General features: G+C 38.7%; 1 protein-coding gene across 8 annotated transcripts in view; it reads right to left on the bottom strand.

The window, feature by feature from the left end:
* Positions 1–22,078, bottom strand: part of LOC137139349 (forkhead box protein J3-like) — a 70,027-nt gene that overhangs the window by 25,986 nt on the left and 21,963 nt on the right. For 7 of the 8 annotated variants that reach the window (XM_067526438.1, XM_067526435.1, XM_067526437.1 and 4 more), the window contains 4 exons: positions 13,173–13,247; positions 10,193–10,276; positions 4,701–4,802; positions 1,211–1,369 (listed from right to left, as the gene is read on the bottom strand). In XM_067526438.1, coding sequence (XP_067382539.1) covers positions 1,211–1,369; positions 4,701–4,802; positions 10,193–10,276; positions 13,173–13,247 — 420 coding nt within the window. The remainder of the gene's footprint in view (positions 1–1,210; positions 1,370–4,700; positions 4,803–10,192; positions 10,277–13,172; positions 13,248–22,078) is intronic. The other variant, XM_067526442.1, reaches the window with a different exon arrangement.

Genomic DNA, 22,078 nt, shown 5'->3' with positions numbered 1-22,078 from the left:
CCGTAACAGTAGACAACATGGGACTGTCTTGTGTGACTGTGTGGGTACAGTATGGATGGAGTAAAAAGTGTAGTTATGCAACTATCTATGGGTGAGTGGGTTGGCTACTTGTGGCCCTCTTTGGCTCAGACATAAAGAATAAAAAAATTCAAACACACGAAATGACAGCAATTGCTGGCTAACAGAATTAACAGAATTGTTATTGTGGATTTCATTGTCTACAATCACGCTCTTTTTATTCAGATGTGCTAGTGCTGGCTTGGTCAGGTATCATTTATACGTGTCAGAGACATGTAAGGTGAACTGTCAACACAAAAGGACGACTGATGTTTCCTTCTGTTCCATTTTTTGCGTGATTGAATCACTTTTTCAAAGCATACCTGCATTTCAGACAGGTGTAGAATTTATTTTGTGGTGTTTGACCCTGAGGGGTGTGAGGGGCTGAAAACTGTATTGATAGACGGCTGCAAAACAAAATTCAATTCACAAGCTAAAATAATCAGTGCATAGGAGTTTTTTTCCAAAGTGTGTGCAAGTGCAGAATGCATCTCCACACCTCAGAAAGGAAGAAATGGTAAATATAAAAACCTTTCAGAAGCAAACCTGAAACATTTTTAGATTTAAAACACTGTTACTGAAAAATATGACAGCAATAACATGGTCTGCTTAGCAACCCAACTAACATTTTTTAAAAATCTGCAGGAAAAATGTGTCTGTTCATGACATCTACTTAACTCTACTGAATACTCTACTTGACTCTACTGAATGTGCTCTGCAATAGACGACTGAAAAAAAGTCTGAGCATCAAAAAGGAATTGAGAGTTTCAGCAGTGTACTGTTCATCCAGTGTTCATGTCATTAGCTGGTTACCACCTCCTCAGTCTGCTAAGGGTGCAGCAGACACCTTCTGTACCGACTGAGAGTGTCTGTACCGGTGACTGAATCATCCAGATTATATCAGAACCAAGTGAACACAGAACATATAATCATTTTAGTTTGATTGCTGGTAGTTTAAAGTGTGTCATTTGGAGGAGAAGAAGCAGAAGAACAGTGGGAGAAAGCCAATGGCTCTGCCGAAGTGTCCTTAAAACATACACCGACTGTTGCAGCATCAGGTCATCTGTAGTTCTTGTGCACAGAGACATAAGAAAAGAGAAGTTCTCCTGCAGCAATCATTAGACTGTCATCCACATTAGAGACAAGATCTTACTGGTGTGTAGCTGTGTACGCTGCCGCCACTGTTGACGGCGGTGCTCAGGTTGTTAAGGTTGACAGACGCCAAACTCTGCTCTGAAAGACTGTTGCTCAGGCTGCCGCCTAGACTCCCAGGACTCTCACCGCCTTCTGCCTCGTGGTTGTACAGAGCAATCTACACACACACACACACAGGATCCATGTTAACATGACAAAAAGGGGTTTTACACATAGCCAACATTTTGAGGCAATACACCACATAAACTACTTCAAAGGCGGTGACTCATGATTTTATTGTTCCTTGTTGTCTGTTAAGTTACTCTTCCTCACATTTTGTCCATTAACCAATTTATAGACTTAAGTGAATGCTACCCACCTCAACAAGTTACTCATGCATCATTAACCTATGAGACAACTCATGGGGAAATATGGAAATTAAAGTGCTCAGAGCAAATTAGCCTTGCTTCTTCTCGTTAAAAAAAAAAACAAAAAAAAAAAAAAACAACAAGCCCACATCTTAAGCGCTAGACATGGTGATTTTGATTGAACGTCTTGACCACTTGGTAAGGGAAATTGCTTTACTGAGAATATGGAAGCAATGAAGACATAAGTTTGACTATAGAGGACATATAGTGCAAATTGTCTAGTAGTGACAGATCACACAGCTTTTAAAAGCGATGCCCCAGGATTTTGTTGAATCATGTTTCTCTTGTTTTGTTTGACTGTCAGTAGTTGTGAAGCAGAACGCCAGCATCGCCTCCAGGCTACATTTAATTGTATAGACAAATGTGAAAATATAGCCTTCGGGAGAGACAACAGTAAAAGCTCTCTGGGGCGGTGCTCTATCCTGTAGAACATCTTGTAGCAGAAAAGAAATGGTTTTGAGTGGTGAGTTGGAGAGTTTTTCCTTTCTGTTTTAGTGGATTTGGTGACATCTGTAGTAAGACAACCTGTATTTCCACTTTATGTAGTTACAAGGAAGAGGTTGTTTTTTGATTTACATTTTAAATATTTAAGGGTTATGTGCATGCACTGTGCATAAAAAACAAAAGAAAACCAACAATAAAACACCAAACACTCCTAGGAATCCCGTAATTCAACTAAAACAATACTGTATCCAAGTGTGATTATGATGATAATTATATAATTTACATTATTATTATATTTTTTAATAAAAATACCTTTAATTATTGCCAGCATCTACTATTTAAAAAGAACAGGCGCTTTCCAATGCAAACAGACTATTAGTGAGCAAACGTGTTACAGAATAGGCTCTGACGCACTGCTGTGCCAACAGGACGCCACCTGTGCGGATGTGGGTGGATATCTTTGACGTTAGCATCAGCATCATTATTATCAAGGTCCTACTCTCCCTACTCTGAATCATTGTTTCAAAATTTATAGTGATGACTAAGATGACTCAAGTTTTAGTCTTTCCTAGAGTACAACAGAATTACTGCAACCTGGCGTGCTTCAAGTGAATGAACGATTTCCTGTTGTCTCCTGTCCTGCTGCCTGAGACACACACTGAACGGTCCGGGGGAAATGTTGCAACAGTAATTGCTTGATGCTGGTATCCTTTGCCACTAATGATGTTCACTTCTTGCTTTTGTTGTCAAATTACACCACTAATTTGTCTCTGTATCTAATAAAACGGAAGAAACCTTTACAGAGTCGTTCAATAGTGTCAATAAAGGCATTTTTCAAATATGATGGTAAAAATGCAAAGGTGCACATTTACAAAAAAGAAACGGTCATAAAATAACAAGTACATATCGTGACCTACAGCAATGTGGAGTTTACTGCCATTAGAACATGTGTCTATTGCTTACCAATTCCATCTTTCTATTATCGATATTTATTTTTTATTTCAAATGTAAAAATCTTTAAGGCATTGTGTCTGCAATTTATAGTTTAGTCTGACCAACATTACAAACCCTAAATATGCTAATTTACAATGATATAGAAATGTGAAAAGATAGAATTATTTATATTTAAGGAACTGGAAAAAAAATGCTTCCTATTTTAAGTGGACATAACTGAGAACGAATATATATATATATATATATATATATAGATAGATAGATAGATAGATAGATAGATATATATAGATATAGATATATATAGATATATATTGATATATATATATATATATATATATATATAGAGAGAGAGAGAGAGAGAGAGAGAGAGTGAGAGAGATAGAGAAAAATATAATAAGCAAAATGTGTTGAAAAACTCTGATCCACATGTACATGAGATGTATGAGTCAGGATCAGTGAAATATGCAAAATGGAAAACTGGAATAAGCTGTCAAGTCCATACCAAACCCAGTTAAGTGACCTGCTGCTGTGGGACAAATTCTTTCTTTGGTCAGGGTCAGACGAAGGGGTCACACATCACACATCATCATTCTGCATATGTGTGTGTATGTGTGTTCCTGATCAGACAGGAGTCAGAGGTCCCAGTCAGCGCTTGATCTCTGACCCTCATACAGACCCTCACACAAGGTTTAGCTTTTAATTTGGCGTTTGTTTGTGCATGTGTGTGTCTGTATCATTTTATAAAAGTTGTGTTTAAAAGTGAAGAGCTGACAGTCCAGACCACTGGCTGTAAGAGAAGAGTGAAACAGAGACTCCTTCCACCGTCAAGTACATCTCATTCAGTAGTATTTATGGCATCAAGAAAGTTCAACACAGTCTTCCAAATAGCAAGTACAAATGACTGCATATTATTGACTAATTAATTTATCAAATCATCATTACATCACTGACGCATGAATATTCAGTAAACCTAAATGACAATAATTGGCATTCTTCTCAACCTTTGAATTGGTTAAAATGTCTGTAATATTTGTGGATACTGCAGTATAAAAGTATATACTTTTATATAGAAGAATCCCTAAACCCTTGCCACTTTAATGTCTTGGCTCAGACTCAGTTATCCACAGACTTCTAAAAATCATTTTATTTGCTAATTAGCCAGATAGCTAATTTTAGCAACTGCACCATGACCTCATTAACTACGAGTAGCTGCAACAACAAAGCAGTAACTATGGTGATTTATATTACCTGCACAGGGGCAACTTCTCCTTTTGCCTTTCTTGTGTGTTGGTGTGTGATTGTTTTCCCCTTGGCTGCCATGTTTTTGTAATAAAAATTCATTCACAATTCAGCAAATGAACCCCACCACTGAGGTGACCAATAAGTAAACATTAGTAGATTTGGTCACTCCTATTGATATACGTATATTTCACATAAATCACCTTCCTACATCTGATCATTACATGAATAAATAAGATTTAGATAAAAAGAAAAAAAAACAATGCATTGAAGTGCATTGAATGCATTGCAGTTTGTGATACATTTCTGAGGAAATAAATCTCCTATACTTGTGCTGTTGCTATAGGTTGTATTGTTTTCATACGAGTCAGTGAATTAAGATACTATGTTCCTTCTGGCGCTAATCAAGCAAAACCTTTTTAAAATGAGAAGCTCGTGTCATACCTTGTTGGTTACAGCATTGATGGCCAGAGTGGGGGAGGCCCCTCCTGACATGATGCAGTCCATTCTCAGAGACTCTGACTCCAGGCTATAAGGAGTTGATGCCTGCAACATGAACAGGATTCCAGAGTGAGGTGCAATACAGAGGGAAATAACTAATTCTTGTATTACATCACCAGCACAGGGCCTTTTGACAGTAATCCAACTCAAGTAAAACAAGTGTCTTTTGTGGAAAAGAGGATTGCAGTGTATAATTAAAGAAAAATAACAAGTGGCACTTGTGTTGCCTTACTTTGATCTCTGTGACAAAGGAGCATACATAGAAACGAAATGTACGAGGATGCAAACTTAACCCTAAAACTAACATAATATTATCGTACAAATGTTCCTTCATTATCAGAAGTAACAAAACGTGGTCAACTTTATGTGCTCCCAATGTGATAAGTTTGTCATTAGGGATGCCAACGGAAGTTTAAAGAAAATCAAGTTCACCTCTTTAAAATGCTAATTTATACAGTACAGCATACGATCTAATTAGATCATCCACTCTGTATAGATACCTGTGGTGAGAGTATGAAGTTTCTGAGAAAAATTCAGTTTCTTCCTAATTTATCTAATTAGCTCATTAAACAGCACAGATTTTTTTTTTCATACCATCACATTTGCTTATAGTCATCTTTGGAGACTGCATACCTGGTATCAATTAGAACTTGTTAGCTTCAAGTGTTATGGAGTTACAGCAATATCTAGGAAATCAGTGTAACCTTATTAATGTGCAAAATGTAAGCAGGAAGGTGTGCCAAAATCTAATCAGATCAGCAACACCACACATGGGACATGTGGTGTAAGTGTTTTCAACCATTTATTGTTCTTGGATTACAATAATGTGTTCACAGAATCAATGATTACCATGATGGGAGGTCACAGACAACACTATGTAGCAAATAAATACATGAAGGTTGTCGTCTATATACACACACCTGTCTATCTACACTACTTTGCCTGTAGAAGTGTTACTTTTACGAACCTAATTCGCCTATACGGAGTCAATCAAGTTTGATTAATGATTGCCCAAATTTGGTTTTGATCTACCAACAATTTGCCAAAACCAATATATTTGAACTATTCTGTTAATTGTCTCACATGCATGTTGTTGTTTTTTTTGCATGAATTTCTCATGAATTGTGATCTTTACCAAAGTCACAAAAATTAACAAACACATAATTACAATATTTCTAAGCTGAAAAAATGGTCAGGAACTTCAGTGTCTTTATGAACGCACCCATTAAACATACAAGGTAATGGTGGAAGACTATGAGAGAAACAGAGAAACAGCATCTCAATTGAGGTGTGAGCTCTGACTGGGCCTCTCCAAAAGGCCATTATGAAATAGATTTGCTTTGATGCTTAGGGTCATTGACCTGCTGCATCATCCAACTTGCAGACAGCCACCGGGACATCATCCTGTAGGATCCCTTGATCGTAGGTCTTCTGAAATATCTTTTTTGAGAAGCATGGCTCACATCAGCTGATGCTGCTTGTGAATAGCACTCGAACACTGAGGTTCTAAAGCACCTGAATTCTCCTTTCATAGATGGATTGTTTAATGACATCAGAAGCCTAATGTTGCCATTATTCTTTGTGTTTTATCAGCTAAGATATACTGAGTTTAGTGATAAAATATTTGTCACTTTGGTGAACATCCAATGACATTTCATGACTAATTTATGCAGAAAACCAGGAAAATGCAAACAGTGCCATTACTTTTTCTTGCGACTCTTTGTTGTAGTGGTAAAAATGAGTGAATATAATGAGAAATATGAATACTCAAAGTAGAACACTGCATCAGTACTGTGCCAGATACTTTATGGGATCAAACCACCTGCCTGTTCCTACAGATAATAGCAATAATGACAGAAAAGTGAACGGCATCACTCTATGCGTGGTACTCTATGCAGCATTTTCTTTCTTCATACTCGTATGGAGTTTGGCCTGGTCAAATCTGAATAGGTGAACAAAGGCTTCTTCAACATTAACTGGTAAATCCTCCTCATTAATTAATTAATGTGCAGAAGTATTTCAAAAATGCTCACCAATGATTGTAAATATGCAAAGGAGAGTGACAGTACAAACGAGGAAGGAAATTAAATGCGACGCTGTAAGTTAATGATTCTGCAGTGAACCTCTTGATTCACTACCATGCCCCAAGCTTTAACTATGTGAACTAGTCAAAGGACTCTTCATTTAAATTGCCAGACACTTAAACAGCCTTGAAAGTGGACACATCACTTGCACTTGATAACATATATCAAAATATCCTCATGCATTATTCACATATCTGAAGTGTATTCAGCAGCAGTTCATTTTTGCTGTCCTCACAAAGAGCTAAAATATTGTTAACCGAGTGTGAGGATATGAGGAACTATTCAAAGATCGATGAGTCGCTAAATTGATGCACGCAAAGTGAAAAAAAGAAATTGAGGACCATATTTTTCTCCTTGTCTGACTCCTTTCAGGGTTCAAGAAAGCTTCCCTGCCTTCCCAAACTGCTTACAGTAAGAGGATTGGTTGGTAACAATGCAATCTTTAATTTATGATAAACTCCCAGCAAAATGGGCTGCCGGTTCCCTGGTGGAGGCACTTAAAAAGAAGACAACAGAGAGGTGAAGAGAGGACTGAGGAAAGCTTGTGGAAGAAGTGGGGAGACAAGGAAGAATAGGTGCTGAGATAATTGAGTGGTGATGGACAGACAGGCAGAAAGAGATGCATACAGCAAATTAAAGTGTGATTATCCTAAGGGCACTTGAGATGTAGGTACTAAAGTGTACACTACCTGTCTACACATTTACACAATGTATTTAAGCAGCTGACGTTTAGCCTCGCTGCCAACTTCAAATCTTTAACACTGTCATGAGGAGACTATGAAGACTTTGACTGTTTAGCCTGCGTGCAACAAAATCCCAATAGAAACAGTACAACATATTCAGCCCACCCTTTCTTTCAGGCAGTAGCTGCACCATAAATCTTTACACCTAAAACCACCCCGTTTCTCCTTAGCCCATGTGACAGCCCACAGTGTGTCTGCCAGTGGTGCAAGTGAGGCATAAGAAAAGGGGTCGAAGGGCCCATCCATGTAAGACGAGATGACAAGGCTCTGAATTAATTAATGTTTGTAATAAAAAAAATCGCTGGTGAAGAAAATATGTCTAACGGCAGCCCCGGGGCCTTCTGTGGTAATTAACTGGAACACAAGCCTAGAATACTCTCCCTCCTCCCTCATCTCCTTCTTACTCCCTTACTGTTATTCCACTCCTTCCCCTTGTAGTTTGCCTTTTTGCCTCTATTCCCCTTACCTTGATATCTTTTTCCTGCATTCTTTCTTTCACACATCTTTTTATTTTCCCCTTTTCTCTGTCCTTTACCTCAACTTTTTCCCCAATGAACAACTGTGATTGTGCACTTTACTGCTCCACGCCTGCCTGAATTCTCTAGAGAGGAGAGGGCTAAAGCAGTGATACAGGCAGAGAAGCAGAGGCAGAGGAGAGACTAGCAGACAAACGTAAACACAGACAGAAAGATAATGATCAAAATGCACAAACAATGACAGCGACACAGGGTGGCCAGTTGTGCAGCAGTGACGAAAGACTCAGGACGTGGGTTTTCCTTGATACAGTTAAAATCATTGTGTGGTCAAGCGCTGCTTACAAAGATCTATAGTATACATTAAGAAAAAGAAAGGTACCTGCTGCTGACTGAAATTACAGCTATTTTGTGCAATAGGGAGCCTTACTAATAATGTTTCCATGCAGGTGGTCATCTGCTTGGTCCACTACAACAAAAGATTTGCCAAACTTGCTCCTCAACCTTGGCTGAAGGAAGTGCTGTAATACTACCTGGAGTCTAGCATTGATACATTGACTTTTAGGCTGGCATAACATTACTGGATTGGTTTTGTTTATTTTCTATTCATTTTGTCTTTGTGTATATTATGCAGTGACTGCAGATTCTGTAACCTCTTTTAGAGGAACCACTCTTATCAAAGTACTGGTGTGCTACTAGATCAAATGTTAGCACCTTCAAACCATACATGTTGTCTGAATAACTTATAACTGAGCTGAAGCTAAGGTCTGTTCAATTTTATATACATTATTGAAGCTGAGTTATCTTAAAAATACCTGGATGGATGTGTAACCAAAATATGAACCCAGCACAGTCCCTCCAGGATTTTGTGGACATTTTTGTGTTTGTTGCAGCCTAAAAGGTCTGACTTTTCTACAACGTTTCTAAAAAAAATGTGATGCATAGTAAATTACAAGGTCATGCAGAATTTACACAGGTTTGGTGGCATTATTTGTTGCTGTTGCAAAATTTCAAATTCCTGGAATGACTGATAACAAAAGGGTTAACAAGGTCTGGGACTGTGGGATAGGTCAAGGATTTAGAAGAAACATGATTCGTACAGAAGATTTAGACTCGCCTGACTCATGCTTTACATGTGGTTGCTGTGCGAGCTCCTCCTTTAACAATGTAAAAGACACCACAGAAACAACAGATTGGATGTGAGAGGAAACCTAAAACAAGTGGGAGTTGAAACTGGTTTGGGCAATAATTGGCAGAGGCTATAAATACATGCAACTCTGCATCTACCTGCCAAAATGCAGCTGTTGTTCAGTCAATAACCTGAGGATCGGTATACAAAAGAAGTACAGCGTGACCTCCATCACGTACCAGAGTCTGACCATCTATGATTACTGTATATTGTGTGTTTAGTTCTCTGTTTCCTAAGCAACTGATTGGCACACTCCACACGAAAGGTTACTTTAACTGAAATTGCAATACTTCTTCCTTTTTACTCTCACCTTAACGGAGCTTAGATGAATAGATACCTGTGCTCCATGCTTGACAAAAATATACATACAGTACATTATATCTCTCTTGGAATAAACAAAAATAATTGTATTATATTGAAGGAGCAACATGTGCCACTGGCCAAAAAAAATGTCAGCACTACTGGGCCACTTTGTGTACTGACTGAATAATAACACTAAATCACAAAAATGACATAATAGAATAAAAATATCTACACATTTGTCACTTGGTTTTCAAAACTTAGTGTAGAGTCTGCTGTACTGTAACAATTCACTGTCAGGAGTAAAGGACTATTTATGGCCTGCTGTTCTATCCAGGCGTGATTGAAAAAAGAAAAAGATTCAAAGTTTGTTCACACACACACAAACCTTTAACAAACCTTTCTTGTGACTTTAAGGGGTATGAAGACACTTTTCCACATCTTTTTTTTTCTCCCCACGTGCCATCAGACAAACTTGGATAGCTAAGTTTAGATCATTGTTTTTTTGGTGCGGGAAATCTCACAAATACCATGTGGTCCAGTGGTTATTTACTTTGGGGAGGACTCTTGAGATGTCAGTTGAATAGTTAAATCATAGATTTACTGTCAAGAAGAGTATTTTATAAGGCATAGTTTAGGTACCTACCCTTTCTCCAGAGCGTGGTCTCTTCTTTGGCCTGCTGGGTACTGTGTCTTCTTTAGGATTGGTGTCTATGGCCCAGTAAGAACCCTGAAGATTGACCCCAAGAAAAACAAATAAATAAGGCTTGCATTTGATTTAAACTGCCCTGATTGTGTATTTTGTAAGTGCTTTCAATTGCTCTGTAGTATTAGATACACAACTTTTATGTTCTTTTTTAATCTTTCTTTAATAAGGGGTCAGTGGTGGAAAAGGCCTACACATAATCACTTTAAACAGAAATACAAACACTTCAGTGGGGGAAAACAAAACACTAGATTACCTATAAAATACATTTTAAAAGATGTCCCTATGCATAAAGCATAAAGTTGCCGCAATGAGAACCTTGTGCTAGATTCAATTATTGATCTCTTATGTTAGTCATCGTCAGGGTGAAACCTAGACTGGCCCTTCATGTACACATTTGGAAAACATAATGCCAGAACCAACTCCAGGAGCAATTTAGTGTAGCTCAGGAGTCTGCCTATCTGATGATTCAAATACAATATGCAGTATAAAGACAACATACTGTAAATGAAGTTAAGCATAAATATTAGAAACTGCTCATATGACACACAATCCAAATGTTTGTGTCAATAACACATTACAGCTAGACTGATAAATCATCAAGGCTGATATCAACTTGATACAGCCACAATATATTTGTATTGGTGTATTTCAGCGAATAATAACCTAATATTAGATCCACAAAAGAACAATGACAACTGGGTGTGTACAGGTATCTTGGTCACAATAAGAAAAATGAGTAATTTTTATTGTTTTTTTATGTATAGATGTCAAATATACTAAATCTATAAAAATCAGTCAAAAATTAGGTATCTGTAGAATTATAAATGAGCTCAAAAAAGCTACAACTTTAAATTTTACAGGTGTGGCCAAAAACATATTTCATACATCTTTAGAGCATCCAATAATTAGCCACTCAACACAGTCTGTATGCTACTAAAAATACCTAATGTGAGTTAACCTTCAAACTGAGGTCTAATCTGAAGCTTCTTCTGAAGCTTTTCTAATGAATCAACACTTTAAGCAGCAATGAATAAACCTTTTTAGAATTGTTAATACTTGAATAAACATGTTATATTACACACCACAATCTATTACTATCTGTCAATTTAAATCTGTGACATCCATCACATTTTTGACATTTACATCTGCTTGCGATGTAAAAGTATCTCCTCTTTTTATATATAATCTTCTTAGTTTAGAGAGAAGCAGGCTGAAGCTGCTCCTGTCCTTTTAATGGGGTAACCAAGTCTCACTACACAAACAAAAAAGTGCAGTAGATAGATCTCCCCTGCATCCGATAAAACCAATGTAACTGTTGCTATTCAAGCTCTGCATCCAATCAATTTTCTCTAGGATTAGTTTTTCTGTGGTGCATGCATGGCTCCTGCTTCCTTCCCTGAGAAACTGCGCTAAAATCCTTTTGATACACAATGTTAAAAGACAGCAACCTCCAAAATAAACAGATACAATGAGAAATGAGGAAATCAATTGCTTTTAGGTCCTTGATTTCCTCTTGGTCTGATTTTCCCCCCTTCATTTCATTTTTATTCTCGCCTCCCAAGGAGATCCAAAACTGCAGACTGAATTGAGGGGGTTCATCTAGGCCACACACACACACACACACACACACACACACACACACACACACACGTCTCGACAGCTAGACCCTCCCCACCACCACTACCACCCATCCTTGCCTGTTCTCCTCCTCCTGTCTCTCAGTCCCACATCACTGAACAGTACACAGCCAATTAACTTTAGCACATGCATGATTTAGCTTCTCCTCTCTCTCCGTGGCTTCAGACAGAGCATGTACATTCAACTTCTCCGCACACAGATGACCTCCCCCCATGCTGAGGTATCGACCACTTCGATCCACGGTGTGAATTAAGGTGCTGGTCAGGTCCAACTCAGGCTAATCAGGGGGGAGCCGCTCTCTTTTGTGTCTTCGCAGACTATAGGCCTCCACTCAAGCCCAAGGATTTTTTTTTGAATTATTTAAACCTTCTTCCCCCTAATTCATTTTTCAATGGCTCCAAAATCCCTGCAGCCCGGAGAAACTCCTTCCTCTACCCCACCCCTCCACTCCCTGCCAAACAAAATGAGCTGAGTTTTGAGTGCTCAATGAAAAGTATTGGCTTGTCAGTTTCTGTGAAAGTGGAGGATTACTTCTCGAATTAACCCTGTGATGAGTTGAAATGCACACATTTAAGCTTTTATTAAAATCTCTTGTAAGGACAAGCTTCAGTGATCAGCTGTAATTATATAGTTTCTCCGTCTGAGCAATTCCTTCGATTCAGCACAAACAAAGACTTGACAAATTGTTGTTATCAACTCTGCGCTGCTGAAGTGGCTGTGGCAACTCTGCTTCCTAACCACAGACGTAGCAATGGTGAAACATATCTAAAGCTTCCTCCTTCCTAAAGCTGACTGTGTGTATGTGAGAGAAAGAGAGAAACGGGGCCTAATAAAGCATAACAGATGCATGAACGGGTTCGCATCTGAAGGAGTGTACCCACATATACTTATTATTCATTACTCCCTGTACCACATTATTACTTGGCAGAATCAATATCAGAAGAGCCGCAAAAAAACAGAGAAACGGGCATTAGGCATTCAGCACAGCCAGTTATGGAGCTACAAATTGCTTTTAAGTGCAGACAGTCTTTGTGTGTGTGTGTGTGTGTGTGCGTGTGCATGCAATGAAAAGTAGACGAACAACTGAGCACGAGTGTCTTTGGGTGCACAAATGTGCGCACACATGCGGCACAAGGGCGACTAAACGCGTGAAAAGTAATCGCAGCAGCCTCGGCCTAATTTGTAAGCCTGCTGAAATAGGCTTGCATTTTCATTGTGTGCCGCACCATAATTCAAGCTGAGCTTTTCAGTCGTATTACATTGTTCAGGAAATACTTACTTTTCCAGGGTCGTCTTTGGAGCGAGGCACTTTGAGAAAACACTTGTTCAAGGACAGGTTGTGTCGTATAGAATTCTGCAAGGAGAGAGACAGTGAGAGGAACAGAGAGAGACCAGGAGGGAGGAAAAGAAAAGGCATGAGAAATGAAAAAACTGGAAAAAAATGTTACACAGTAACTTAAAACTAAATCAACTTTTTTGTATATGTAAAGAACATTTAGTCTCTTTAACATACTATCAGCTGATTCTGTTACTAGTCTACAGTGTTCACTGGAACAGCAGCTCTTTGCCTTTTTCTATTGGAGACTGGAGGTTTTTATCCTCAAAGACAAAATCTATATGCAACATTTAAATATCTGTACATTTCAGATGTACATCTCAGTTCTTGTGTTTAGAGAAATGGCGTAGATGATTTTAGATAAGGGGAGTTTGCTGGGATTGTGCTGCTCATAGGCATTTTAAACCTGTAACAAGAGGTGACACAGAAGTTGCTTCTTTTTGAGGATGCATCCTCTTCTACAATGACACACTGTCTCATAGTCTCTCTGTGCATGCAAGCATCTTCCACCTACCCACACACAAGTGGTTTGGAGGATTTGCATTGTATTTTTGGCTTAAGGTAGATTTTTGTTGGTGGTGGTTGAGGTTTGTTTTTGCCAATCCTTATTGTCCTTTTCTACAACTGCCCTTTTTATAGCCAGCCCAGTTGTTAGCTTAGCAGGTTCCTTCATGTTTAATCATGCTGGCTATTACCAATTGAGCTAAAGCACCTGCCTGATGTACAAAAGCTGCAGAAGCTCTTACAGGCTGCACAATCAATCAATCAATCAATCAATCAATAAATAAATGTTTAATAACAGCACTTAGATTTGATAAACTACATTACTGCAATTTATATACATTTTGAGCATTACAAATAAATTTAATCAGTGCAATGTACATTACAAAATAGGTAAAGGTTTGCAGGAAAACAAATAAAGCATACTACACCTTCCCCATCAGGTGACCTTGACCCAGGGGTTAGGAACCTCTGCTTTAGACCCACAACAAGTATAACCTTTATTATTGCAGTAATGCAATACTGTTGCAATACTAACACTTTTGATTGTTTTTATTTATTTTTTGCCATTGTTTGGTATGCTTCTTCATCAACAGCACTTTGAATTGCATTAACCTGTACAAAAGGTTCTAGATAAATAAAGTTTGATCGATGGAACCTTGCCTTGTACTCCACACTCTCCTATTTTCACAGGAAGGTCCTGTTGTAGTTACTTACATTTGGCATTCCTACCAGAAATCACTAGTATAAGCAGTGCTTGTTAAGTGCAAATTTCCTCATCCCAACAATTAACAGATACTATACTGCTTTTGTCAGTAAGCAGCTCAGTCTTCCTCTTTCCATTGCTTACGAGGGTGGGTACAAAAGATGCTTCGGGTCACAGTTATATACAGTAGGAATGAAATGTGAGCCTTCGCACTGCAGACATAGACCGCTGTATTGATTAAAACTGGAGCAAATCTGGTTTGTCAGACACACCTGAGACAGACGAATGAAAAAGGTGTCTGAAATACATTCATCATAGGCAGAGGAAAGCTGGGGCAACAATCTGTCTGATCTGTGGGGTGTCCTAGTCTGGGCTTCTCTGGGTTTGGATAGATTTTTTTAATATGCGAATATGGCCTCTTCGTGCTAAAATTGGCCGTTAAATTGGCCTTTATGAAAACTCCATCATTTTAGAACCATATGAAAAAATACGTTTAACCATAATGAGGGGAAGCTGACATTTCTGCAGTTTGTAACACCTCCTATATGTTATTTGTGTGTTGTGTACATGTGAGAGGAGGGAGCCAGAGAGTGAAAGAAAAAGAGAGAGCACACAACAGCTTAGGCTAACCTGACATGAACCTGTTCTCCCTTCAGGCTCCCATTCTCCACTCATCTGCTGCTGCTAATTAATACCACTGGGGAGGAGGAGGGGAGAAGACAGAGGGATGGGAGGAATTTCTTTTCTCCTTCTCCTGGGTTCTTGTTGCTCACACTTTGCTTTGCTTCTTCAACTAAAACCATCTTCTTTCTGTCTCTAGCATACCGTAACAGCCTGGTTTACCTCTGCCTCGCCCTGTTCCTCCTGGAGAAAAAGCTCTGTCAGTTTTTGGCTACTCTACTTAGCGGGTCACTGACTGTTCGCAGCCGTCCATCAAGGAAATGCATGAAAGTCGGGTAATGAAAAAAGCAAAGAGGACCGCCACCAGCTCAGCACACAAAGGCAACCATCTGTTCAAAAATCTTTCCTGTGGGTGGTGGAGGTGGATCATTAACACAGAGTCGGCTTGTCACTTCAGCAGCCAGCCCGTCCAACTTTACTAACCTCTACCTGTTTGTTTATTTACACACGATTTTTATTACCTAAGCAGTTTTTGTACACATGTGCATTACTTGCATTGTCTGCACAACCAAACCCTATATATTTTAAACTTTGCACACTTGGGTACTTCACTTTCAGGGATGTGTGTATTCTGTTGGGGCTGACTACCGAAAGGTTACCAGTGCTGACATTAAAAATTTTATTGGCCTCAATTTGGTATGTTTGCACATTTTGTAAAAATATTTTTCCTGCAGTGTTGAGTTATGCAGGAAGATACCTGCTTATAGAGCATCAAGATTTAAAATCTTGTTTCTAGGAGGGTTTGTGGAGGTTTATTTTCCTCATGAATGCATCTCTTATTATTAATGATCCACATGCTGAAAAACAAAAAGGAATGTCAGAATGTCAAACTAAATGTTTTCACATCAAATTAATCTCTTTAAGTTGTTAATAGTTGGTGTTATTAGTACTGCATTTTTAAAATGTATTTAGAGTAACAGTGAACTTACTCTTTCACTAAGCCACAATGGCAGAATAAAAAGGTATTATGCACCTTTGTAATATGTTTGAGTATTTATTAAGGGGCATTAGGCCTAGTTCTGCAAGTGATTTGTCATAAACCAAAGTAACGGACAAATTATGATGCTGCAAGATAAAAAGTTAATCAAAGTTTTTATAATAATGCTAATGAAGACATGAATGCGTTTACCAAATTTAAGGAATTTAGATCAAATGCTGTCATGATATAAGCTTGTGTTTCTGTTTTCTGCTCCCAATGGTTTCTTTGAATGAACTATAAAATGAATACCCCTACCTAATTTTCTTTCTCTAAATCTTACTTTATCGTCCTCAACCACTAATTGGTAACCACAAAATATTGTGATCATCTAATCCAAGAACATTCAATACATGCTTCAACACACTTATCTGGTAATCAGAATATGGTTCTTGTCAAAGTCACTCAGATCCTTACACTGCCCATTTTTCCTCCTGTCAACATATCAACTTCAGGATCTGACTGTTCACTCACTGTCTAATACATCCTACCCCTTCACAGGTGCCACTACAATAACATAATCAATGCCATTCACTTCTCCTGTCAGTGTTTTCCATGTTGTGGCTAAACGGTGTATATACATGCACACACAGCAATTCGACTTCAAGCAACCCACAAATTCCCAAAAAGGTCAATGACACAACAACTTTTTTTTCTAGTCAGTAAGAAAGCTGGACATACAAATGAAAAAGAAATACCTACCACAGTTACTCAGAGCAAGCAAGTAAGCTTAGACTGAATGCTTTCTTTCCTACATATTAAAGAAACAGTAATCTCCTCTCACTGAAAGGGGAATAGTCATCATCAATAAATGTACTGATTAGCAGTGCTGTGAAGTAAGATAATGACTGCTGTGTCCTCTTTCCACCCACTCATCACCCTGCCTGATTAATAAGCTTATTGGGCCAGGCTGGGGCCATGCCATTTCTGCCCAGTAGCTGATAGATCACACAGTTGCAGGCATCATCTGTGTTTAACATTGCAAGGACACAGAAGAAGACTACCCATTTAGCCTCATAACTTAAGCATGAGCAAAATTATGTACACAAAGCTGATACTTGCTGCTCCCACAGCAGGAAAATGTCTCAACAGTCTGTAAACACAGTAAATCAGTGTTTGCCTTTTCTATATGCAGCCATAGAAACAAACCCATGCCAAAAGGAGCAATGTTGGTGTGTTTTACCTTTCATACAATGCTAAGCATCACATACAGAGCTTTAAGTAGTCGTTATGCTTCTCCATAACTGCTTCCTCCACAGCATCAGATTAAGACAGAGGTTGCATCCAAGTATTTATGTAACTTTTCGACACTGACAATCTAACCATCATGCCCACTTCATGCTGTGTGCTGGGACAGCTGTGCGGAGGTGAGTAAGGAACTAGGTTTTTTGCTACAGTACTCTCTCACTCTCTTTTTTTCCACTTGTAACACAGCTACTTTTCACCTGAACAACAAAATGTAACACTAGAAATGCTTTTCAGGAGAAACTGAAAACATGAAAATGCACCATAATTAATGACCCATATTACAACCTCCTCTGCATCATGGACAATTTTCCGTGTGGCCATTTGGAAACAATATTGATTACACATGTGGTTTCTAACATGGTCACACAACAAATCTAAGGACATGTTCAACCTGACCTTTAGGCTTTTCAGGTTTTAGCTTTTGATGTTCCTATGTGCATCTCAACTACATTTTGAGACAGTGTGAAAAATATGGCAAGATATTTAAGATTTGATGACATCTTTGTACTAAAGTTTATTAAGCACAGGCATATATTTCAGCTCTGAGTGTTTGGATAAACATATATATTATGACTTTATAACTTTCTGAAATTGTGCTATATTTAAAACACTGTCATTGTATAATATTAACATTCACATTTCGGCATTCTTAAAAAAAACAGTAAATATTTAATCATTATGTAACTGGATAACATTGAAAACTTGTTCAAATGTTATCACAATGAATGAATGGGTGGATGGGTGGTTAACTGGATGGATGGATGGCAGTTTAACTAAAAGCATGTATGTATATACTGTATGTAACCATGAATACACTACATTCTCTGTTTGTGCAGACTGGATACTGTATTCATCACAATCTAATGTATGCATACAGCTGTTTATATAAGGTCCCACAGTTAACAGTGCGTGTTAGAGCCAAGACAGGATTGTATCGAGGCACAGATCTGGGGAAGGATAGACAAAACTTTCCGCAGCATTGAAGGTGCTTGATGATTTTAGTGCAATGATCCCACGACGGTGGAACGAGCTACCAGACTCAGCAAACTCACTCCCAATATTCAAAAAAATGCTGAAAATAGAACTCTTCCGCATCTTCCTATGCACTTAAATCTATTAAAAAAAATAGCACCCGCACCCGCATTTCGTGAACTGTGAACACTTTTCTGATAGGACTTTGCTTTGATTTTTTCTCCTTGACTTAGATTTTTGCTTGCCTTGTACCTCACTTGTAAGTCGCTTTGGATAAAAGCGTCTGCTAAATGACTAAATGTAAATGTAAGGTCCCAAAGAGCACAGTGGCCTCTATCAGCCGTAAATGGAAGAAATTTGAAACCACCAGGACTTTTCCTAGAGCGGGTCGGCCGGCCAAAGTGAGCGATCGAGAGAGAAGGGCCTTAGTCAGGGAGGTGACCAAGAACCTGATGGTCACTCTGAGAGAGGAAAACCTTCCAGAAGAACTCTCTACAGCATCCTACCATTCAGACCTGTAGGGTAGAGTGGCCAGACAGAAACCTCTCCTCAGTAAAAGGCGCATGACAGCCCACTTGAAAGACCCTCAGACCATAAAAACAAAATTCTCTGGTCTAATGAAACAAAGATTGAACTATTTGGCCTGAATGCCAAGTGTCATGTCTGGAGGAAACCAGGCACCGCTCACCACCTGCCAATACCATCCCTACAGTAAAGCATGGGTGTGGCAGCATCATGCTGTGGGGATGTTTTTCAGTGGCAGGAACTGGGAGACTAGTCAGGATGAGGGAAAAATGAATGCAATAATGTACAGAGACATCCTTGATGATAACCTGTTTCAGAGCACTCTGGGCCTCAGACTGGGGCAAAGGTTCATCTTTCAACAGGACAATGACCCTAAGCACACAGCCAATATAACGAAGGAGTGGCTACAGGACAACTCTGTGATCCCCATTGAACATCTCTGGAGAGATCTGAAAATGTCTGTGCACCGACGCTCCCCATCCAACCTGATGGAGCTTGAGAGGAAAGGCTGTTATTGGTGCTAAAGGTGCTTTCACTTTGTCATTATGAGTTATTGTTTGTAGAATTTTGATGATTATGAATTATGATTATTTGATCCATTTTGGAATAAAGCATAATAAATATAACAAAATGCAGAAAAAGTTAAGTGCTGTGAATACTTTCTATATATACACACACAGTGCATCCCGAAGGTATTATAGTGTGTGTGTGTGTGTGTGTGTGTGTGTGTGTGTGTGTGTGTGTGTTTTGAGTATGTTGTATCAGGTGCTATTGCTGCTTCCTAATGTAGGATCCAGCATCCTGGACTCAAAGAGGTTAGTTATGTAAGGAGGGCTTCATGAGCATGGATGACTTTTTGACAAAATGCAATGTGATATAATGTGATGTGTGACAAAAAGTCAGGTTTTGGAAACATCCTTTCGGGTAGAAAAGAAAGACAGCGGTAAAGAGCGTAAGCTTATGTGTGTGTCTGTCTGTCTGTCTGTCTTTCACTGGTTGTGTGGACAGATTTCCATGCAATACCATTGTTGTGAGCACACTTTACCCAGTCTTTGCAGCTTCATAGGGTTGTTTAAGGGTTAAGACATGGTTTTAGGGTTAAGTTACAAGGTTTAGTTTAGATAATAATGACATCGAGGGAGAGGTTAAAATATGTGCATGCATAAAAGCAGATGAGAAAGGCTGCAGGTTAAAGGAGCCAGGAGGATACTCTGGCCACAGGTGAGAAGCTGTGTGTGTGTGTGTGTGTGTGTGTGTGTGTGTGTGTGTGTGTGTGTGTGTGTGTGTGTGTGTGTGTGTGTGTCTGTGTGTACAGAAACGCAGCAAAGGAAACAGGTCACACGGAGAAGACTCAAGTTACGTAAAATTTGGGTCATGGCAGCTGAACTAAACACAAAGGGGCAACATAACATGACAATTCATCTAAACTAAATTAAACAATCTTGAAAAAGAATGTCTGACAAGAGAGGCAACAACACATGTCCACTTTTAACAAAACAATGTCAATAACAATATAATGGCTGGTTGGTTATGGTTGGAAGCTAGAGCCCCAACTGGTGGAGTGGCAAAAATGGGAAGAAGTCTTTTTGGTTGTATCCAGAGGCAACAGTCGGTTCATTTTCTGCACAACCAATGTAAAGTAACTTACAGCTGGAGTATCCAAACACTTACATGGTCATGCAGCTTGTAGCTGAATCATCAGATGAATTGTGCTGGAAAATATCTGGTTTACAGATATAAGCCTGTGTAAATAAAAAATAATTTACAGGGATCATAAGGAGAAATGTTAACTGTTAACATACACTTTGACTCTTTCTGAGGAGACCACCATTTTTTCCATCTCAGAAATTATGCTAAATTTATCAGACATAGAGATATAATTGGGTTTACATTAAATTTCTTTTAAGAATTTACAAGATGGTATTCAACAATTAAAAGTACAAGTTTTAATTACAGTGTCAAGCAGACAGACTTGGTGGTTTTTCAGATGGCTTCATAGACTGGGGAAATAAAAAAATTGTAGATATATATATATATATATATATATATATATATATATATATATATGTTTGAAAATGAATTGACTATCTTGGATGGGTTTGCTGTATAGTAAAGAGTCTTTACTTTGCAAGGTAAAAAGCTAGACTTACAACACTTATAAAGCTCTTTTTAAACAGAAATGACAATGGCAAAACATATTTGTCCAAGTCCGTATTTCCCCATTTCAAGTATTTCATGAAGCTTCAAAATTCATTTCTTCACAAATCGGGAACAGAAAATGACCAATGCTGTTTAATATAGGTTCATAAATTCTGGGGGGACATGGGTTTCTTCTTTTTAGTCTGGCTGAACTTGCTTAAAGATATGAGTGGGTTCTTTGAGACAAGATTTTTTGTTTGTTTTAAAAAGTCCCTGTTGGCAGATAATTTATCTTATTTCAAGTAATATTTCCTCCATTTTATTACTTTTTTCCTTTTTTTTTTTTTTTGAGAGCTGAGTTCTTGCAGTGTGTGTCTGCAGGCAGACTGACGTCAATAGGCAAAAGAGTTGTTTGCCAGAGAATTAACCTATGGAGGGCCAACGGAGTCTGACGTGCACACACAAATGCACACCCACAAAGCAGTATTCAGGAGAGTCTCTTCCATGCCCTTCAGGATAAATGTATCGTGGTTTCACAGAGGTAGTCCTTGTGCTCCCAGAGACAGAAAAAGAAAAAGAGAGAAAAGGAAAGGGTGGTATAGCAGGAGGAGATATTTGGAGAGAATAGATTTTATTAACTTTCAGCTAAACCCATATAGTGCATAAAGAGAGAGTAAAATGCGGTAAAGTTTGAAGTAAAGGCAAAGGAGAAGCAGCTAGGAGGAGGGAAGGTTGCAAGAGGCACAAAGAAATAAAGCTCTAGAGTCAGATGGAAGATGGGAGTGTGGGGGTACATGCACACATGGACAGGTGTCTTAGATGTGAAAGTCTCCTGGGTTCTGAGCATCATTGAGATGCCTTATTATATCCTGATGGTGACGGAGTGACAGACGCTCCATAAGAATGCAAGGTTGAATACAAGTCACTACTTCAAACCCCATCTAATACATATTCATTTCATTTGATGGACCCTTCCCCCGCCCCTTCCACTCCTTCACTGAGGCACTTCACACAAGTCATCTATAAGATGAGAGGTAGGTGTGTCTGTGTGAGTGCGGTTATGGCAGTATGTTTATACACTGGTGTGCGTGCCTGAAAATC

The sequence above is a fragment of the Channa argus genome, chromosome 13 (genome assembly GCF_033026475.1).
Source record: "Channa argus isolate prfri chromosome 13, Channa argus male v1.0, whole genome shotgun sequence".
Lineage (NCBI taxonomy): Eukaryota > Metazoa > Chordata > Actinopteri > Anabantiformes > Channidae > Channa > Channa argus.
Note: the sequence above shows the minus strand (reverse complement) of the source record. Positions and strands in the feature narration are given on the sequence as shown.